This window comes from Pavona decussata, unplaced genomic scaffold, assembly GCF_977016875.1.
Source record: "Pavona decussata unplaced genomic scaffold, jaPavDecu1.1 SCAFFOLD_114, whole genome shotgun sequence".
Classification (NCBI taxonomy): domain Eukaryota; kingdom Metazoa; phylum Cnidaria; class Anthozoa; order Scleractinia; family Agariciidae; genus Pavona; species Pavona decussata.
In genome coordinates this window covers 6,488,450-6,509,235 of record NW_028145528.1, presented here as the reverse complement: position 1 = coordinate 6,509,235, position 20,786 = coordinate 6,488,450, and the positions used below count along the sequence as shown (strand labels likewise).

The 20,786-nt window shown below is 39.4% G+C and overlaps 1 protein-coding gene across 2 annotated transcripts in view; it reads right to left on the bottom strand.

The window, feature by feature from the left end:
- The window catches only part of LOC146470492 (cilia- and flagella-associated protein 46-like), a 61,415-nt gene that overhangs the window by 1,972 nt on the left and 38,657 nt on the right, over positions 1–20,786 (bottom strand). For both annotated transcript variants that reach the window (XM_085122554.1, XM_085122555.1), the window contains exons 40-64: positions 20,298–20,404; positions 19,672–19,762; positions 18,665–18,808; positions 18,075–18,155; positions 17,066–17,212; positions 14,770–14,840; positions 14,609–14,687; positions 13,430–13,513; positions 12,663–12,827; positions 11,556–11,645; positions 10,671–10,760; positions 9,071–9,247; positions 8,333–8,433; positions 7,834–7,919; positions 6,625–6,818; positions 6,183–6,233; positions 5,582–5,658; positions 4,771–4,934; positions 3,260–3,360; positions 2,831–2,894; positions 2,057–2,092; positions 1,655–1,754; positions 1,098–1,210; positions 656–737; positions 245–381 (exon numbers count right to left, since the gene is read on the bottom strand). In XM_085122554.1, coding sequence (XP_084978680.1) covers positions 245–381; positions 656–737; positions 1,098–1,210; positions 1,655–1,754; positions 2,057–2,092; positions 2,831–2,894; positions 3,260–3,360; positions 4,771–4,934; positions 5,582–5,658; positions 6,183–6,233; positions 6,625–6,818; positions 7,834–7,919; positions 8,333–8,433; positions 9,071–9,247; positions 10,671–10,760; positions 11,556–11,645; positions 12,663–12,827; positions 13,430–13,513; positions 14,609–14,687; positions 14,770–14,840; positions 17,066–17,212; positions 18,075–18,155; positions 18,665–18,808; positions 19,672–19,762; positions 20,298–20,404 — 2,632 coding nt within the window. The remainder of the gene's footprint in view (positions 1–244; positions 382–655; positions 738–1,097; positions 1,211–1,654; positions 1,755–2,056; positions 2,093–2,830; positions 2,895–3,259; positions 3,361–4,770; positions 4,935–5,581; positions 5,659–6,182; positions 6,234–6,624; positions 6,819–7,833; positions 7,920–8,332; positions 8,434–9,070; positions 9,248–10,670; positions 10,761–11,555; positions 11,646–12,662; positions 12,828–13,429; positions 13,514–14,608; positions 14,688–14,769; positions 14,841–17,065; positions 17,213–18,074; positions 18,156–18,664; positions 18,809–19,671; positions 19,763–20,297; positions 20,405–20,786) is intronic.

The following is a 20,786-nucleotide window of genomic DNA, read 5'->3' as shown; positions in this document are numbered from 1 at the left end:
GCGCGCAAAATTGGAATTTTCTTCACTTATTCAGAATTGTTTAAATGGAACAACACTGTTTCTTTCACGACTTCATTAACCGTGGGAAGACAGCTCTTTTTTTACAAGTCACTCCACAATTCACAAGTATAGGTCACTGTTGTACTGGTATATAACCAAGAGGGTTAGCGTGCTCTAGGCCTGAATTAGCACCGTAGGAATGCTAAGAGGAAATGTATGCGGTTTCATTTACAGATCAACTCACCGGTGAGGTAAGTATCAAGCTTGTGCCTGTTATCAGCTAACTGACAGTGCCACTGATTCGACACTACACCAGCTACACCTACTAACGATAACAACATGGCGGTCTCCAAAGGACGCTCAAGCCACAGTTCACCAACACTGACAAAAAGAAAAAAGAAAGACAGAACAAATTTAGATTAAGCTAAACAGACAAACAAACAAAAGCAGCCCCACCCCCTTAGAACAAAAAGACAAAAAGACAAAAAGACAAAAAAAAAAAAAAAAGAAAGAAGGAAAGAAAGAGAACAGATTTTGATACAGCTTACGAACACTGATGTAAACAAACAAACAAATAGAGCCCCACTCCTCCACCTAAAGCAAAATAGAGAGAATCAAAATGATTATCGGAAATGAAAGTAACGTTGTTTCTTACGCTTTAGTGGCATCGTTTTTGCCCTGTCGCAGGAAACTCTGGCCTGTCTGAACCAGATCCAGCAGCACAACTAAGTGACAGTCTGTAATATTAACAAACACATCGGATGTCAGAATCAAGTCAGATTGTACGAAAAAATATATCAGAATTCACTCAACAAAAACAGCAGAATATCCACACAACAAGCCAGAATTTGAATTCAAACTAGGGAATGTTACCAACTTATCCCTGTTCCCTATATAACCAATCTTGTTTCTAGGGTCTCCTTATCTGCTGATAAACAACGGGAAGGAGCGAGAGTTCTGGGGGATGTTACTGATTTGAAATTTGAAAGTCGTACTTGTACTCTGATCTGAAGGTCACTAATATCTTACGCTTGAGAACTCAAGTAAAACACTTTCTGCGATGGGACTAGTGCCATACAGTGCTATGTGTGAAATACCTGTGATGTTCATAGGAGCCAGCATGTTAGGCGACAGACATCCAAGGAAGCGCTCGGTACCGTAAAACACGAAGGCACTGCTTTCAGATACGAGATGTTGAAATTCACCAACACTTTAGGAACAGATGAAAAGGCGTCAATAACAAATGTTTTAATAACTGAAATTAGTAACAGCAGGGGCATGGATAATTGTGTAATAGATACAATACAATGCAATGCAATTCCAATTCAATCCAAAGAATGCAATGCAATACAGTGCAATTTCGAAAACGTAGTGAAGGGATCATGCTGAAAAATGCTCGACTTAACAATCTTAAAACTAAGGAAAGAAACTAAAATGCCATTCATTCAGTGAATAAATAAGTGACTCACTAAATAAACTAATGACTGCAGAGTGGCCTAACTAATTGACTGCTTTGCGAATTCACTGATACCTCCTGGCTGAAAGCTTGGATGGCTACTTGACCACTGACTAACTGACTGACTTACGGATGGACAGACCAAGCAATACTTTATGGTATTTTGCCTGAATACTAACATGAGTTCTTACAGCTTACCTTGGTAGGTGGTCGCTTCCCATGATCCCATTCCATTTGGCTGTGAAGTTCTTAAATTTCGCGACAATGTCATTCATTACTTTAGAAGGATTGTCATCACCTATAACAAGCAAACCAGCAAGAAATAACGAGTAGATACCGACACAAAAATATGCTGGGTAAACTGTGACCGACTATAAACTTTCAAGGTTTCAGTCGCTTGAAGCTTTAATAATTTTGGCATTATTTTTTGGCGATCTTGGGGGCGAATTTTACGAACCGTGAAAGCTAAATCCTATAAAACGGCGATAAAACAGCAGCGTACGGATGTATAAACACTTCTGGATTAAAAAAGACTTTCAGTTTCATAGGAAATAAATATTTTATGGCATTTTCTCAGCACATTCATCGTGCTTGGCTTACCTTCCTCGCTACATTCGTTGTAGGGATCGACAATGTCTAACTTGGTTAAGTTTTATTTTGTTTTGCTTTGCTTTTTACTAAATAATAACTCAGCGTAATTCATACGTGCATGTGGCTAACTATTTTCCACAAAATGTAATTTTTTCACTTTTTTTATCGCTTTCTTCAAAATAGCAAAAGGTGCCGGTTAAACCAAACTAATGTTACACACTGCAAGTATTCAGAGAGTAACTTTGTTACGAATGTTTTATTTGGTTTTAATCAACAGCGTTGATAACTAAAGGTGAATAAAATTTACTAACCGAAAAAAACATTCTGTGGTCATGAAGATCGCATAGTAAGTTTAAACGGCACGAGGAGGTTTGAAGTCTTTTGTGAGATTTGATACATGCGAGAGCGGGAGTTACGCAACGAAGACAACGCATTTAAGAGTAGGGATGGAGGAATTCAAAAAGGGGACACGATCAGTTTTTGATGCTACGGTGCACTTGATGCTACTGTTCACGCACAATGGTCTCGACTGTTTACTTTTCCTGAGCGATCATATCTGCGAAATTCTGTTTGAGTCAGTTCTTCATCAAATGCTACAGGGAAGTACTACTCAATAGGTTGGATACTCAAGGATTTCACTAAAGTTAGCACCAAATTTTAAGATGCAAAAGCTAATTCAATGGGAAGGAAAGGCTTAAAAAAAGCCTAGGCCAATATTTGACGACAGTTTGTAATGCATGCTCTAGCCAGCATTGAAGCTGCTGGTCACAGATCAAAGGATACATCTTATTCCATTGAAGTCCACCACAGAACCTTCTTTGGGAACTCCACTTCCTACTTCTTTACCCTGGTATGAAACAAAATGACAGATCAGGAATCTTGAACCCAAAACTGACAATGTTACAAAAGGCAACGTTCGTGTGAGTAGGCTCGCCACATAAACTACACGAAAAAACTGTCACGCGAAATACATCCTGCATTGGACATATTCCTGTATTTTTCCGTTACTGTGATCATTGCATGAAGTATAACTAAGTTTACTTTAGAAAAAAATGCGGAAATGGAAAATTTACTACATGTCACCTTTGTAAGGTTTGTTAAACTAGACTACTTTTGAGTTGCAATTTTGAGTAGAGAGAAGATGCGCCAAACGTTGCCTCGTACAACTGCCCATGATTCTCAACGCATTTAGGGATTCTTCTTCGCTGTTACCTTTTTCTCGCTCTTTTGTCCGGATTTCGCTGTGGATGGTTTATCCGACTTGGCTTTGTCCGACTTCTTCGCTCCTTTTCCGGCGGCTTTACTTGCACTTTCTTTGAGACATAAAAAAGCTTAAATTGGTTTACAGTACGAGGAAATATTAAGAGCACTCGTCAGGGAGTAGGGTCCATTTCCCTGGCCGTAACACTGTCATGGACTGGCAAGCATGCCTGCAGGCTCTGTTAGAGAAATACGGTTTTCAACACTTGTAAACGTCCGTTGAGCCGTGGACCCTCGGATTCCAGTGACTGTAGTCTGTACTTACTTCTCAAATACTAGCTATATCACTGTGGGCCATGGCTCTTGCTCCATGTCGATATTTCTCTATTGCTTTCAAAGATGCCCTAGGAGTTTTATGACACTCGTCTACATTCTTTTGAAGATGACGTAATAGTTTCTAAGAGAATTGTAAGGCGACAACGTTCCCTTCCAACCAAAGTTTTTAAATTTTGTCTCGATTCGGGTTTTGACTTGAAAAACGACACATTTTCATGTTTTACATTCCACTAAAACTTGCTCTAAAGCTAATGATAAAATTTAACGTAATCTAATCTGGGTTATAATTATCAATTAACGTACACGAATAAGGAATGATAAGACAGAATGGCTTACAGCAAAAGAGAATTACCTTGCCAAGCAGACGAATTCAAGTGCCGGTAAAATCCGGCGCGTGTTAGGCAAGAAAGAATCCCCTTCATTTGATTCACAAGTTACTTAAGGTGATTCCACCGAATTGCATTGCGCATCCTTGCTGCGCATAATTTTTCGCGTCATTTAGCGCGCGCACGAGCGCGCGCACGCACAACATTGCGAGATTTCCTTGAGGTTAAGCTCGACAGGAAAATAAATGGTCCTTTTCTTCTAAACGAGCACGGTGACCCCCATTTTTTATTCAACGAAATTAAAGAAAATACGACTCTCTAAGTTATATCCCAGTTTCAATAATTTTTCATTATTCAATTTCGAAAAATTATTGTGGAATCACTACTACGATCAATTTTGGACGTTTCGCGGGAAGCGTACAACCGCTCGAATGTCCCCTATTATGCCATGGGATTAATTTATTTAGCCACTTTATAGCGTTTTACTACAAAGTTACAGTACTGTTATAAGAAAAATGCTAGTATTTCATTGTCAGTACTAACTTTCTGGAAGTAGTGGGCACTTCTCGCTGAAGACTAGCTCTTTTAATATTGAGGTCACATGCCTAGAAAATAGTGAGATACTACAGCTCTCTAGGGTGAAAACAAGCACGGTGACCCCCTCTTTTTATTTTATTTTTCTGATGTGCTAGATGTACTTAACATCTGTAGAGATTTTCAAACAATTCTTATTACAAACGTTCTTTCGATGGAATCACCTTAAATTCATGTGCCCTAACTCCTAAAAACTGACAATCACCAGTAACTGAATGGAAATGAACCTTCCACCATATTCGTAACAACACAAACAAAATGCTTCACCTGATCGCTCGGCTGGGTGCACGCGGTGATAGTGGAACTGCAGTGAGAAGTCACGTGATATACTCGTGATCTGAGGAACGGCAAAGACCTTGAGCGCTTCGAGTGGCAACTGAAGAAGCCACTCATCCGCCAGCAGGACAACTGATTCGGACACCGTCTCTGGACTGAGTAAAGGAAGCACAAGAACTAGTTTCCTCCTGTTCCTGACAGGGTAAGTAGGGGGGCGCTTTTGAGGATACGCCTAGTACGAGCATTAAGTTCTGAGCGATCGTGTTATGCCAAGCGCCGAAAAAATCCAAACGCCCCAAGTAAAGAAACGAATTGTTTCAACATTTTGAAAGCGGATATTTTTTAAACATAATTACATCCAGAAAGGTGTTCCAACTAAACGCACCCTATGGGGTGGTTTCTTGGCGATTAATTTGAGTGGTTTTAGAAAGTAGCTTGCACTTTCTTTGGTTTTTCTTTTGCACGGGCTCCATAAAACTCCAGGAAAAATGTGCTCGAAAGCAAGAGCAACGGAAAAATTAATCTTGACATATTTAACCTGCGTCTTCCCTCGTTTGGTACAGCCTCACTGTTAAAAATGCACAAGGCAAGACGTTTACTACCGTTTACTCAAGGTTTTGTTTCTTGGTACAATCAACTGCTTCAACTTGAAGTTGAATTGTTGATACATTTCAGGGTTAGCAAGAAGGCACTTAATTAAGAAAAAAGGCAACAAATTTTCATGTCAGAGCCCCAAACATCGCAAGAAGGTCGCACTCCAATCTCCAAGATGGTGGAATTTAAGATCGAGAAAATTACTTACTTCAATGCAGGGTGAAGTTTAGTTAATACAGGATCCATATAAGCCTCAACCGCTGCCACCACGTCTTTGAAATGAGACTGAAAAGAAAAGAAAAGAAAAGAAAAGAAAAGAAAAAAAAACAGGTTTTCTTTACAACAATGTATGACATACTTAGATCCAGGAATTCTGATTGCTATTTTCCCATCAAGAGTCCAACTGTACAGTCTTAAAGCATGTCACGCTTCCTTAAACCCACGGGCCTTGTACATTGTAGAGGAAGGATTTTGATTAAAACCATGTTCATTCCTAGCGTTCAAGGCATATAGTTAGCAATTATTCCACGAGCACACGTTGGATATGAGAGTTAGCTATAATCATCCAATATCCAACAAGCGTGAGTGGAATAATTGTTTTAAAAACAACCCACGAAACATTGCCAAATTTTACTAATTTCCGTTGCAAAATCAACCAGAAGACCATTTAATGGCCGCTCTTTCTCGGGAATGGCATAATAGTTGATATCCCATGGCTGCTAAGCCGATCAAAACTCTGAAATTGCATTATCCAATGACCTAGTCTACATACATATACTAGTAAGATACGGGAGGTTATAGGCTGTTACCTCCAGTTGGGATTCTTTTTCAGCAAAGCTAGAGTCAACACTCAACAGTTCCTGTCAACGAAAATGTATCAAATGAGAAACTAATGCAGCTGAATGTAATTTTTATAGTTTTAAGTCACCTAAAATCGCCACACATTTACAGCAAAGTTTGTTTAGGTCGCCATCCAAAGTCACGAATGCGAACAGCCTCGACCATTCTTTTTTTCATTGCAGCTTAATATACTTCACCCTTGGTGTATTTTTCTACCTTAGTAAACTGTTACTTTGCATGGGAAATCAAAAAATTAACAAAAGGAAACCAAACAAACGCACAAAACAAATCAAAACTCTTTCAAAAGAACACTATGCCAGTCTTTTTGTCTCTTGTGTAAATTCACTTGTTGAATGCTCACTCACTAAACCTGTTCGCAGACAGTAAACTCAAGCAATACAAACATCTAACCTGGCTGTCAGTCTGTAAGCTATTGTCCTCTAGCTTTGCCAGCATCTTTCTTCTTTGTTCTTGTTGTCGTCGCACATAGTTTCGCCTCATGAGTTCAGATGCGGTGTCTGATTTGAACACACTGAATTCCTCAATCAACTGTTCAAGTTCTGCTGCATTCACGGCCGCGCGGGTTATTATGGGTTTTGTAGGAACTGAAGAACAACAAAAACAAGCACTACATAAAGCAGTTTCTGTGGTTAATATTTTGAAATGAAAATCAGAAATATAAAAAATCGACGTTTCGGCATCATCGAGGTCATTTACCAGTTTAGGAAAAACGTATAAAAAATTAGCACATGTAGCTCTTTTCTAACTAACTTGAGCATTTTTATCTCTTTATCGTTTTTGCACGTAACATTCCCAAGTTTTTTAAAAGTAGTATAAACGTATGCTGATGTTCTTTTTTGGAACTTAAAACTTACCTTAGAAAGGTCGAAGCGTCGTTTATTTTACGGATGATTTTTAACCAAATTTGAAACAAACGCGAGCATTGTCAGAAGGGAGAAAGTACACGGATTAGAAAGATTAGAAACATTGTAAATATTAATTTTGATTTATCTACGGCCTGGTAGATTTTTTCAAATTTAACAAACAAGTTTTTAAAGTTGAGTAGTTGGAGAGGATCCTTGAAGACCTTGTCTATGCTACGGCAACAATTGTTGCTTGGAAGCTAATGAGAAAAAAAAAAAAAAGAAAAAAAAATCGAAGCTCGTCTTTTATCTGCAACCTTGGTTTTAAAAAGTGCATCTTTTGAACGTGCAAAAACAAAGACAATTGCTAGCCTCCTTTTTTTTATTTCATCATTTATTTATTTGCCTTATTAAAAATAGAAGAAATGATCGAATTTACAATAATGGCGAGGAGACCTCAAGAAACCACCAGGCTTATAAGAGAGGCCACCTCGGCTGTCATTAATAAGTAGAAAATATGGTGCTGCGTAAGTGCGGCTTGGTCAATTAACTTCCTTAACCTCACATCCTTATCATCAGTTGCGAGCCTCCTTAACATTTCTGTTAAAACCACATCAAAAATCGCCTGTGTAAACGTTCCCTAACTGGCTTCTTTTGTGCAATTGCTATTTCACCATAAAGTTAATCGAAAGTTTTGAAGCTAGCAAGTTTATATGTGCCCATGAAGGACCAAAGAAAATGAGGTAAAGTAACATACCTGGGAGGGTGGAGGATTGCTTGTTTGCCTTGCCACTTGGTATCGGTGAACGGCCCTTGTCTAACACAGCACCGTAAAGATACCGTCTGTAAAAAGAAAGACTGTTCAAACAAAACATCTGCAGGTAAAATCAGTGGCGGAACTTGTGAAGCTGGAAGATCCGGGGTGGGGTGGGAGAGAGGGGGGACTTCAACTTGTGGTGAAAAAAGGGAAAAAACTCATACTTACCCACAACCCCCCGCCCCCCGCGCACCTCTTCTCTCTTCACGCCGAACCCCCACGTCATTGGAAGTTCTAGATCCCCTACGGAATGCACTAATGCACTTTGATGGAGAAACCAAAGAGGTTGGACTTTCCCGATGACAAGAATATAAAAACTAAGGAGCCACGTAATTACGATGGTATTTTTTCGTCATTATTATTCTAGATTAGACTTTACAGGTTTACGGCGAAAGTGATGAAGAAGATCTTCAGTCAAGAAGGCTCCAAGACAACTTACCTATCAGGGGAATGTTGAAGCACGACAAACTGGATATTGGTCGCTGAAAACTCTCGCGTCAGTTCCAAATGATTTCTTGCGATTGTTAACCGTCGCCATGCCTGGAAAAGGAAACCAAGAGTGCAAGTGAGTGCAAAGATAAAGTTTTAGTCCTTTTCTGCCTTTGCTCTGACATCTGCACATGGTTGTCCTCGGACAAGGACAAAAAATCGTAGGCCCCGTATCACAGCACTTTCACTGATCTCCCTTGTGAAACGTAAAAGAACCACTGGGGACGTAACAAATCTCTGGCAGTGACCACCCCTGGGGCGGGTTGTTCGAAAGCCGATTAACGCTAATCTACGATTGAAAGTTAAGAGGTTTTCATCTCGCTCTTTAAAAGTGATTTCAAAGTCTAATTTCAAGCTAAAGGTAAAGAAAAGTTGAAGTCAAAACTGAGGGCCAAAACTATTTTGGAAGAATCTTTATTGGTTAGCTATTAAACTCCAATCAAAGTTCGCGTTAGGATTAGCTTAATCGGGCTTCGAACAACTGGGCCCTAGCGTTTATCTCAAGTTCGTTAATTCGCTTTATCCTGTTTCACAATCACAAAAAGGGGTTGGACCAACAAATGGACTGATAGTGGCGGCATCATCATCATCATCACCACCATCATTATCATCCTCATCACCATCTGACAGGATCAGTTGTATCAATTACCTTAGGAGCATATATCCACACCTAAACAGCAAATGTTACCTCACAGTCGGCTAGATGGTTCGAATTTGAGGCCAAAACACTGGAAGAGGTATCACTCAAGAACTCCATCTCATTAAGCAGTTTCCTCTGATGTAATAAGGCGGCCTGGCGGGAAACAGACGGGTCCAGTTGAACTCGCCTCAATACTCCTTCCAGTACTTGGGACAGGTGACAGCTCTGGTGGTGTAACATAACAAGACTTTAGGGCGAAACTGTGGTTCAGGAATTTCTTTTGATTGTTGGTCAAAGGTGTACTCAATTTATATCTAATTACGTCGCTATAAATTAAACACGTATGACGACTCAACTGACGATTTCAAGTGATGTTTCAAAGAAAGAACGAGCCACTACCTGGTTTGACTGAAGACATAAGGGAAGAAGTTAAAGTGGCCCGACGTGTTTTCAATCCATTTCTATTCGCGGTCCTGTCAAAGATACTTATTGATAGTTTCAGTGCACAGTACTAGTGGTAACAGCACTGGACCATTGATTTCATGATGGTTCAATTCTTACTGTGAATACAAAACTGCTAGGTTTGATTAGCAGCCATAGTTTTGACAACCGTCGAGCACGCGAAGCTTCTCCAGAAAGGAGGAAGAATACCGGATCAGAGAAGACGGCTGCAGCAATCGAGCTTACAGAACTGCTCGAGTCGAAGAAACGAAAATTACCGTAAGGTCCTGTAACAGAGTTGAAGCTCTTGCTTTGAGTGAACATTAAGTCAGCTTAGTAATGGAAAATCAGCGAAACGTTTTACAACGTTTCTAGTGTTTGACAAGATATACTGCTAACATTTGAGAAAAAAGGACTCATAGTAAATATCACTGGTATGATCCCGAGAGGAGAAAGCACCCCCAAAATATTGTAGATCTTTTCATAATCCTTTTCTGATTAATCGAAAACAGCATCCATTTATACTCCAGTTCAAACCCAACCAAAAAAAATACAAAAACCAAACCAACCCAATACCCATACCCTTTGGGGCCGCTAGCTTTTATAAGGGAGTAACCTGCCGACAGTATGACAAATTTACCATGCTTTATTTCAAAGATGAACGATGCGACACATCTTTGATTTGTTCCTCGAAAAAAGGTAACTTTGTTAGCGTGGTAAGGTAAGGCAGAGTCGCACTAGAGCCTAAGTGGCCCACACGGCCGGAGCTTAGCCCAGTTTCTGTAGCATGAAGCAACTAGGAGTACTAGGAGTATTGCTACTCCCCGCTGGATGGGATGCTAGTCTATCGGAGGGTTACCCCCGGCAGTATGTCGCCGGTAGCCATTTATACACAGGGCCCAGTTGCTCGAAGCATGGTTAGCGCTAACCCGGGTTAAATGCCACGACAACCTATAGGTTTTAATACCTCTTAACCAATGGTTAGCGCTAACCATGCTTCGAGCAACTCAGCCCTGGGTAAAAAGAGACAACGTAGAGCAACGTTTCGTGTCTACGGAACCAACACAGTATAATGCAGACGGAGACAAACCTAGCTTCAAACCAGAGTAAACTCTTCCGGCTCCTTGAAGCAACACCCAACTTTAAGTGCCAAGTGTGTAAATTAACCAAGCCCTTCACCAACAGGCGCACACTTTGCTTTACATACCTGATAAAGCGCTAGGTAATGTGATGCACTCAGTGGATCATGTGCTCCTATGGAATCCACCAGTTCACGAGCAGCGTTACAAACAACATCCTACAAGAATTTAAAATAATTAGTGTGTTTGGTTCACAGCTTGATGTGCAAAGAACTCAGAAATCTGAACTTTACTTTACAGTCAATCCACGTCACGCGTGACCGGTATTTTTGAAATTTGAACGGAGTTTTTAAATTTACCTGTCAGTTTTGAACATCGCCAACGAAATTTCAGAGTTCCCCTAGAAATCTCCCTAGTTTACTGACGGTATAAAGCTATGAAGTTTTCTTTAAATTGCTGCATTAAGTATTTCAAGAATAACAATCCTTTTTTTTCCCACGTAATGCGTCTTTTTCGGAAAGATTTCCAGAGAAATGTTGAAGATTCCATTCAATGCCGGACATTACGCGTGACGCGGATTGACTGTAATAATGACAATTTTCTTGTTAAAGATACAAATCCCTGCTTCCTCTCAAAAATTGCACTCGATGAATTTCTTACATCCTTTTTTTTTCACCTGTGGTGTAGGCCTCAATTGGAATTTTCATTATTGTCTGTGCAAGAAAACATTGCTTGTGTACGCGTGACTTTGAGCGATGTTCCCCGCAGGATAGAAAATTAAAGGCGCGAATATTTGGACCAAACTTTATTTTAGTTTAAAATCCTTGGACTAACTAAGAGTGTATTTACATGGAGAACCAAACAATCCGATAAGAAAGTCAAAACAAATTATGGCCTACCATTCCCTCTCCCGTCAACACTCAAATTTCTACGCGGATGGTTACATGTATATGTTTTCAAAGAAGTATTTCCAATCAATTAGTTAAAACCATAATACTAAATAATCTACTAACTCTGTAGCTTTGCTTGAGTCCTAACTGAACACACTGTGCCAAGCATTCCACAGCCTGGCTTAGATATCTTTTGGAAGTTGAGAATTCCGCCTGGAAAAGCAAACGTGAAAAAACTACTTTATAAACAAACTGCTCTTCGACAGTGACCAATTTCTTCCAGTTCAGGAGCTAGATTCACGAAGCACTTCTAAGTCAAGACATACTGTATCCTAAGTATTATTAACAGACAATGGTCTTTGTTCGAATAACAATTGGCTATTGTAGGGGAAGTATCATGGGGTTTTTGATATCTATTGTTAAAAATGATGAAATAAGACGTTCAATCACCTGCAGTGCCAAATAATTCTAGAACGACGAGAGGAACGAAATCAACTTAATTCTTGAAAGAGACAACTCGTGATCTGTTCTAGCGCATTTTGGAAACAAAAATGCGAGAACTTGAAAAACGACCTAATATTTTTCAAGTTTCAATCCAAACCGGCCTACTATGTCTCTGGCCAGAGGCACTAATCGACAGTTTTATTGCACTGGGGTGATAATTTTTAACCAACTTGACAATTATTTCGTTGTTTCTGCTGATAGTCAAACATTTTTGGGTTTTGAAATGACCGCAAATTTTCGGGATACTTCCCCTTTAACAAACAATACTTAGGATACGTCTCAAAAAACTTACGAAGACTTCGTGAATCTAGCTGAAAAATTAGAAGTTATCACTGACAATGACTATCCCCATGCAATGACAAAAATTAAACCGTAGTACCATTTATGAGTAGCACAAGCTCCTGCTACCCACTCTCATCTGAAAAACCCGTTAATAGGACGAAATTTTAAAGGATTTCCACAAAACATTCTGTATAGTTATATACCATATTTATAATTTGTTCGTATTTCAAACCCATGATCACGCAATCGCGAGGATGTCCGTTCTGACAGAAATGGGGATACTAACACCACTAAAAAATCGAACTGCACCGTAGAACCTCAAGAGGCTAGCGGTAATGATGAAGAATAGAAAACGGACTAATTTTATCCGTTTTCAATGTCTGGGATAAGGAGAAGGCGCATTTCTCATCTAAAATGGCACGGAAGAAAGAGCTTTTTCCTTACATTCAACTCAAGGGCTTGATTGGCCAATTTAAGGAACTCCCGCGATGGGTTCTGGGTAGCCTCGTTTTCAGGATCTGCATTGTCCTGGTTGTCGTTCCCAGTTTCCACAGTGGGTGGGTCGGGAGGTGGAACTGGTTTGTCCCCTTCCGGTTCCTGGGATGAAACCTGAATCAGGAAAGGGAAAAATGCTGTAACTCTTCATAACCAACGCGGTTTTAAAGGTTAATACAAATTTACGGAACACAAATTTACAACAAGAGTAAAGGAAGACAAAATTGCGAGGAAGCCTAAGAAAAACCTCGAGATTTATGAAAAATTAGATTTCCTCTCAAGACCCAGGATTTAATGACCTACTATAAATGTAGGTCAACAAGGAAAGAGAGACAAAAACGAAAAAAGAGAAAAATAGAAGATTACAAAGGTTTTTTTAGAAACCTAAAAATAATGGTCCATTTTTGTTACAAATTACCAATCCAGTGTACTAAGGCCGTCATTACTGATTAGTGTCACTGTTCATAGATGGACTGAGTCGGAATGGAATGGATTGGATTTTCGTCTCCAGAATGAGCTACAATATAATTATCATGAGTTGATCCTATCAAGAATTCTGTTGATTTCTCTCTCTGTATTCTAGAATTATTTTGTAACTAAACTAAAGTATTTCTGTACCATTTTCAAGGGAAGGGTCAAAATCCCGTGATAGTTTCCCTTTAAGCCCAAAAGAAACTATGGGTGAGCATCATTATATTAGCAGTTTTTTCTCTCACCTCTATTTCCTTCCACTGTGAGTCTGCATCAGGAGCAGTGTGAGCCGCCAGTACAGCTAGGCAGCGGCCAAGGACGTAGAGCGTCTACAAACAAAAACAAAAGAACGTCAACCTTCGACAGTGATGATCGCCACTGCCTAAGGGACCCTAGTCAGCCTCCGCCATTTTCGATGCCATCGAAATTATTGATATTAGATGGTGAAGCGAAATCTCACTGTAAGTTGTGTTCCTGAAAGTATGTTTCAGTATCTTTAGTAGTTTCACAGTGATTTCGTTCATTTCGACACGCTGCGAATTAAATATTATAGCCAAACTCTCGCATATAAACAAAAACAAAGGTGTGGCTGACTAAGGCCCTTTAAAATGTTAGCAGTCTCTTAGCACAATTACCTTCTAAAGGAAGAAGAAGAAAACAATTTAATGAATTTAATTTAAAAGCTTATAAGGCGCAAATATCTATATAACAACGACAACAATTTATTTGAAAAACAACAGAATGAGTGGCTTGTCCCGCAAATACTTACAAAACTTATCGAGGCAGGACAAGACGAATACAGGAACACTTTAGAAAACTAACAAGAACTTAACAAATACAGACATGCAAAAACTTTACGTAGAAACAGATTTAAAGCATTTTACATTAGTTTACAAGATAAAAGATAACGATGAAACGATGGTTGCATATTTTCTGCAACATTGCTAACACGTTTGCTAGTATTAGCGAAAGCTATCCTGGCCCCAGTTGTTCAAAGAGCGGATAACTTTATCCAGCGGATATGTCTTGTCCAGAGAATAAAATGCATTGGTTGGAATACATTTTATCCACTGGATAGCGATTTATCCACTAGATAGAGTTATCCGCTCTTTGAACAACCGGGGTCAGAAGTGTAACAAACTTAGAACTAAGTACACCGGCACTATTGGAATTTACGTTTTAAAGTTGTGTGCCCAGTGACCCGGCCTTTGAGTGCAAGCGAGGCTGGAGTTAACTTTGTTTTAATACAAACCTTAGTGCTTTTTATGTGTAAATGAAAAGTAGTTAGCATAAGAACACAAAGGTTTCTATCAAAACAACTCAAAGTTAACCCCAGCCTCGCTTTCACTCAAAAGCAAGAACTGTAAAATGGGCTATTCGCTATTATCCTTAAATAGCAAGTGTAGTGCGGAGAAATATCGCACCTTGGCTTTAAGGTATCCTACGTTACCCGTCAGGCCATGTGCCGTCGACAATTGCATCATCGTGTCCTCAGCAAGGGTTCTGCCAGGTGAAAGAAAATAAAGATTATTACATAGAGTTCACAACAAAAGCGAAATAAGACATTTGAAGACGGTCGGTTTACCTTGTAACTTCTCTCCATTTTTGTTCTTTTTCTGTCGGTGATGGCTCCACACCAACAAAGTCATCTATCATCTGAAACAGTTGATGAAACATGTTACCGTGGGTCGGCCACATTCGGGACTAACAAATTATACAAAGAATAACAGCCTAAGAGCGCTTTTTTTTTGGGGGGGGGGGGGGGAAGGGGATCTTAGACTTACACGAAGTACTAAATGTGCCATTTGCATTTCACGCAATTGAGCAGAAAATTTTGGCTAACTTGAAAGCGGTGACGGATCCACATTACCATAGTCATCTATAATCTGAAAAAATGAAATATTTACCATGGGTCGGCCACATTCGGGACTAACAAATTATACAGAGAATAAAAACAGCGCTTACTTTGGGAGCTTAAACCCAAGAAGTACTAAATATTCCAATTGCATTTCGTCTGGTTAAAGAGGAAGTGTCATGGGGTTTTTGATCTCTTTGGGTAAAAATGGTGAAAAATGACCTTCATTTAGCTAGAAAATAGTTCGAGAACAACGAGAGGAAAGAAATCAACTCAATTCTTGAAAGGAACAACTCGTGATCTGTTCTAGCGCATTTTGGAAACAAAAATGCAAAAACTTGAAAAACGTTAGCCTAACATTAATCAAATTTCAATCCATTCCGACCTACTCTGTCTCTAGCCAGAGGCACTAATCGACAGTTTTATTGCACTGGGATAATAATTTATAACAAAACTAGACAACAGTTTTTTGTTTCTATTGACAGACAAACGTTTTTGGGTTTTGAAATGACATTAAATTCGCGTGATACTTCCCCTTTAAGGCGAAAATTTTGGCTAAATGCAAAGCGGCGCAACAGTCCGCACAGGAGTAAACCATCAGTCGTTCGATTGAGCGCGCACAAGCCAAGCATTCTAACTTGCCTTTATGACGTAATTTGTTTTTGAACTTCGTTCTGTTCAGTCGTGTCGTGTTTCTAATGGAGAAAGTCGTTCATGTACAAGATGGAATACGTGTTTATTACTCACAGCTGTAATTCTACGTTGCTTGGAATCTCATCCTCTTCAGGAAAATCAACAGAGAAGGTGAGATTTGTCTTTCAAACTGTAAAATCTTGAACTAGCTTTTTTCTCACATGGCGTAAGCCAACACGAACAGTTCAATGTGCGCGCAAAAAAATCAAAATTTAACCCATTTATCAAGGACTGTCTTAAAGCTAAATTGTTTGAGGCGCAGCTAGTCTGGGTTCTCAATATCCGCAGCTAAAACAAAATGAACAAAAGCGCTTTTTTGCAATATTCTCCTTGCGGACTCGCCGAATGAAAATCCCTCTTTGATTTTGTTGCCATGGCTTCTTTTTCATGAGCACGCGATTCTTTTGCGCGCGCGCACTCGGTTGTTGTTTGAAATTTCATCAGCTGTTTATTTATTATTATGCAATCAATAGAATTAGCCCCGTAACAAGTAGTATTTCTCCACACAGAAATTTCGTGATCTTTTTGCCAGTCCACACTAACGAATTTTTAAGGAGTTCTCAGAACATTTTAAATGTGTTTTTGCCTATAATCCAAGCTAAGAAAAAAAAAAAAAACAGAAAACAAAAACAAAACAGCAGGTTTCCTTTTAAACCGGTAGACACAACAATACATGCGTTTTCAGAGCGATGCGGTGTCATCCATCCACACTAGAAACGGTACGCTTTCAAAACGTTGCACTGCTCCCACTTTTAAAGCCATTTTTCACTTGAGTTTTCGGTCGTTTTGCGTGTGGAGAACAGCTGGCAAAATTGCATCATACAGAGTGAAATTTTTTATAAGAAAATGCGAAGTACCCGAGAATAAGATCTCAGAGAATGATATACTATTCAGTGAATGACACAGGCATACTCGGAAAAAGGAAATCCGAGTGTTCCTATCAGGAGTCGAACCTAAGACCTTCCGATTACTAGTTCGGATGCTCTACCACTGAACTACAGGAGACTCGTGGGAGCTAAGGCCTTTAAACTAGGTTCATGGGACAAACAATAAGATCTTAGTTTGTAAATTTCTGGTACTTATCCCTGGTCTGTTTGATTTTTTTTGTTCTAATTTACTTGTTCAACAAGTCTCTTTTCTGTCATTCGAAGTATTGAATTAAGGCAGCAATTTCAAAACATTTTTGAGCCTTGAATGCCGGTTTGAGAAATATTGAAAAAGTAACTAGCTTTTCTTCTTGGTCATATTAACAGTGGGTTAATGAAACATAAAGAGAAGCTTATAGAGACCTTCTAGACAGAAATATCATAAACGAAAGGTTATGTTTAAGTACCTTTTGAATAGTTCCCTTCTGCGTTTCTCGTTCACGCTTCCCTCGATCTTCGGTAGAGAACTGTTTTAGCATGTCTACCATCAAATCAGAAATCATAAGCTTTGTGTCCACTGCCTCCCGTTGAACAGGCAAGCTCAAGTTACGGAGCTACAGGAAAGAAAGAAACAAATACCACTTGAATATCATACTTTTCCTCACTTTGAGTTGTTCCTTTATCTTAGTGGCGAGGCTCGTGTCTCAAAGTTGATGAACGCAAAGGTTGTGATAGCTAACTTCATGTTTCCGCGTAAGTTCAAGTTTGCCGGAATGGCCTTGTTTTAAAACAAGTACAGTTTCCACTCAAGTACACTGAATGACAGCAACGATTTTCCCGCCAATGCTATTGAGTGAGGAACTGTTGCAACTTTTAAATCAACGGTCACTCCCACCTCGCCTAACCCTGTCATTTACGCATTGTTGTTATTTGCCTTCACCTTTCACCTACGCCTATGCACTGGTTTTAAACTACGAGCACCAGCACATTCGCAGTGGTAGGAGGGGAGGGGGGGGGGGGGGTGATCGACACCGTTTGCAATGTCTTACATGGTTGGTCAAAAGAACGAAAGAACGAACAACAGAACAATGATCCCAACCCTAGAAAACAATGCAGCTTCAGGTTATCAGGGTCCAGTGAAAATAGAGCTTTTGAAAGGTGCAGGTCTATTGAGTAATGGATCTAATCTCTGCGCAGTAGGAAAAAATCTTGCAGCAAATCAGCTCAAAATCAACTCGGCGCTAAGCGCCTCGTTGTGTTATGAGCTGATGATCATCAACAACTTGATTTCGATAACCCAAATATTACCCAAAATGTCGTATAATTCACCAAACTTTGTCCTTGTGATCGGGCACATCCATTTTTCCAATCTTCTATCGCTTCTTAGGCCCATTCACACTGATCCGTTTCGTTTTTAAACGCAGACGGATACGTTTGGACGGGCCTTAGTTACGAGCCTCCTAAGTCAAAACTTACCTCTGAAAGCGTAGAGGCAGATTGCACGTCATGTAGCACAGCATCAGATAAACTCACAGCTTCTTTCAGAATATCAAACGCCTGTTAACATAAGTTAGGAAATAAATTGGACTTAAATGAACATTAATATATGAAACTCGACATATGCGAGGGTCTTCTTCTAGTTAATTCAAATTAGAATTAGTCATGGATCCAAAGAGAGTCTCTTTTCTTTATTCCCAATCAACATGCGTACCTTAGATTGTTAGAATGGAAAGCTCACAAGCATCTTCATTCCTTTGAAACTTTATTCGTATGCGGACGGATGCGTTGGTCCACATATTCAAACGTGCGTGAATTCAAATGTGTGTGCGTGGATCTAATTACGATGGATTTGTGCGTACACGTAATATTTACGCGTACTGCCAGAGAGAATTGTAAACAAAAATTGTGCAGTTCAGCAGTCAGCTGTTGAGAGGCTACGGTGACCGATTTCTTGCAAAGTTGAATCAGTCCAGAACTATATTTGATTTCGAGCTTTTGTGCGCACGCAGCACGAATTCGCGGTTGTATTTGAATTTACACGCGTGTATACAGCGTGCGTGTAGTACCTCCAGCAAGAAGTCTTGTTTTTCCTCGGGCGTGTTACTGTCTTCAGCAAAGGCTTTCTTGATAGCAGCGTGTTTCAACAGTACTTTGACAGCCTCTCGTCTGTGACCCAGAGTGCTCAAGTTTGTTGCTGCACGGGACAAGTGCTGCGAACAGAAATCAGAAACTCAAACCTTAACGCTTTCTTCTAACTGTTCTCCTTACACTTGCTTGGAGAATTTGTTTTACATTAACATAAATCGTCTTTGATGATCAGTTCCTTTACTCTCATCAACCGTATATGGGAAAATGTAGTAATAATGCAAGAAAAAATTAAACATTGGTCAGTACTGCTGCTTAAAGGGTTATAAAGCCTGCTTCGTTAGTATTCGAAATTCGGAGAAAACACGATCCTCGTTTAGGTAAGACTTATGTGTACAATAATTCGATCTACCATCACAATATTCTTTCCTATATTTTGGGAGAAAATTAACGTTCGGATGTATAACAAGGGTGGTTTGCCACACTGGAAGTACCATAAAACATACAATTTTCAAAGTAAAAAGTATACAACTTATTCTTGTTCGTTTGACCAAAAGCAAAAGCAGATGTTCCCAGAGTTGTTTTTCGTTTGTTCTACGGTACCAAAATATAAGAATGTTACCATAATTATTATATAGAAACGTGCAAAGGAAGCCTTGTGAAACAAACGCTCAAATAAATTTTCCCAAAATGATGTATTAGTTCGGCTTCCTCCCTCTCAAAAAACCAGCATTTTTCAGTAACTTCCAATTTGATTTCGAATCTCAGTTGAAGACTATAAGTGTTATCCTGGTTTAAAAAAAAAACAGATTAATGTGCCAAATTTTTTCTTCCCTCAAGTAAAAAACCGGTTCAAAAAACATCAAGAACGCTGAGAGTTGGCTGATACATGGGCTAAAAATATTGTTTTTTCTCTTTTCGTTTCTTTAAAAAATGTAGCTAAAAAGGAAGTTTATATCCTTAAAAAAAACCGTGGAACATTACAGACCTTGCAGGCGATAATCAAATCCCTGTGTGCACGTTCTCCCTTCCTTAAATGTGGATCGTTAACCACGTGACCTGACAATAGGGTACCGAGCCTGTGTCAAGAAATACACAACATTACTAGAAAATCACGTTACTAATTTATCGGATCGACGATCGCTTGAAAGTCAATCAATAATAATAGTGTGATATTGTAGAATACCCACAAATTGAGTGGATGAGAGTTGATTGGAAAACATTTTAGAAATATGAGAGCATTAATGTTTATTCAACTTTAAAGATTTCAAATTCGTTTAAAATTGTTTTAGAACAATGTTGATTAAGGACCGATGATTAAAGGACGTCCGAGCTGGTTTAACAGCATTTCAGCGAGATCCAACAAAATAATAAGCTGTTCAGACTAACTAGCTGGTGTGTTTTATGTCTGTGGCAAGGCCGTCTAGACACGGACTATAATTAAATATAAGCTAATGTAAACCCGTTTAAGAATTGAGGTTGACTCTGTTAAGCTGTCTCAACGTCATCGCACAAATAATCGGTCCTTAGAATTTATAAATGGTCCTAACTCTACATCAGTTTTACAGATAAGTTATTATAGTTTAACGCAACTGCACGGTAATCATAGCTCACCTGGCTTCAAGGACAGCCTCAATATACTCGGCCATGTTGGCTTTATTGGGATTTTCTTCCGCCAGATCCTGGAAGACTCTTTTTGCACAAACCAAGACATCACGTGCCTAAAAAGATCAAGGTGTAACATTATCCTGGTCAAAGATTATCAACGAACTTTCAAGACACTTTGCAATATACAAAATCTTCGTTGTACAGACGTAAATCTCTGAGAAAAACCTTGGCAAATACACCATAGAAAGAAAAACGCCATAGAAATTAACATGACTGTGTCGTATCGGTGATCATTTATGTGTAGAAGGCCAAGTTCCTGTTCGGTGAAAGATGCTTGGTCTTTTCACAGACAACACGTCTAGCCACAGCTTTATGAAAGCAGCTCAAGCAATAACTAAAACGTCGCTTAGTATAGAGTGGAAAGTAATTCGCGTTTACTCTGGTTTTTCTCTACGTTGCTATGTCATTAGTTGGCAAAACACGCGCCACTTTCTC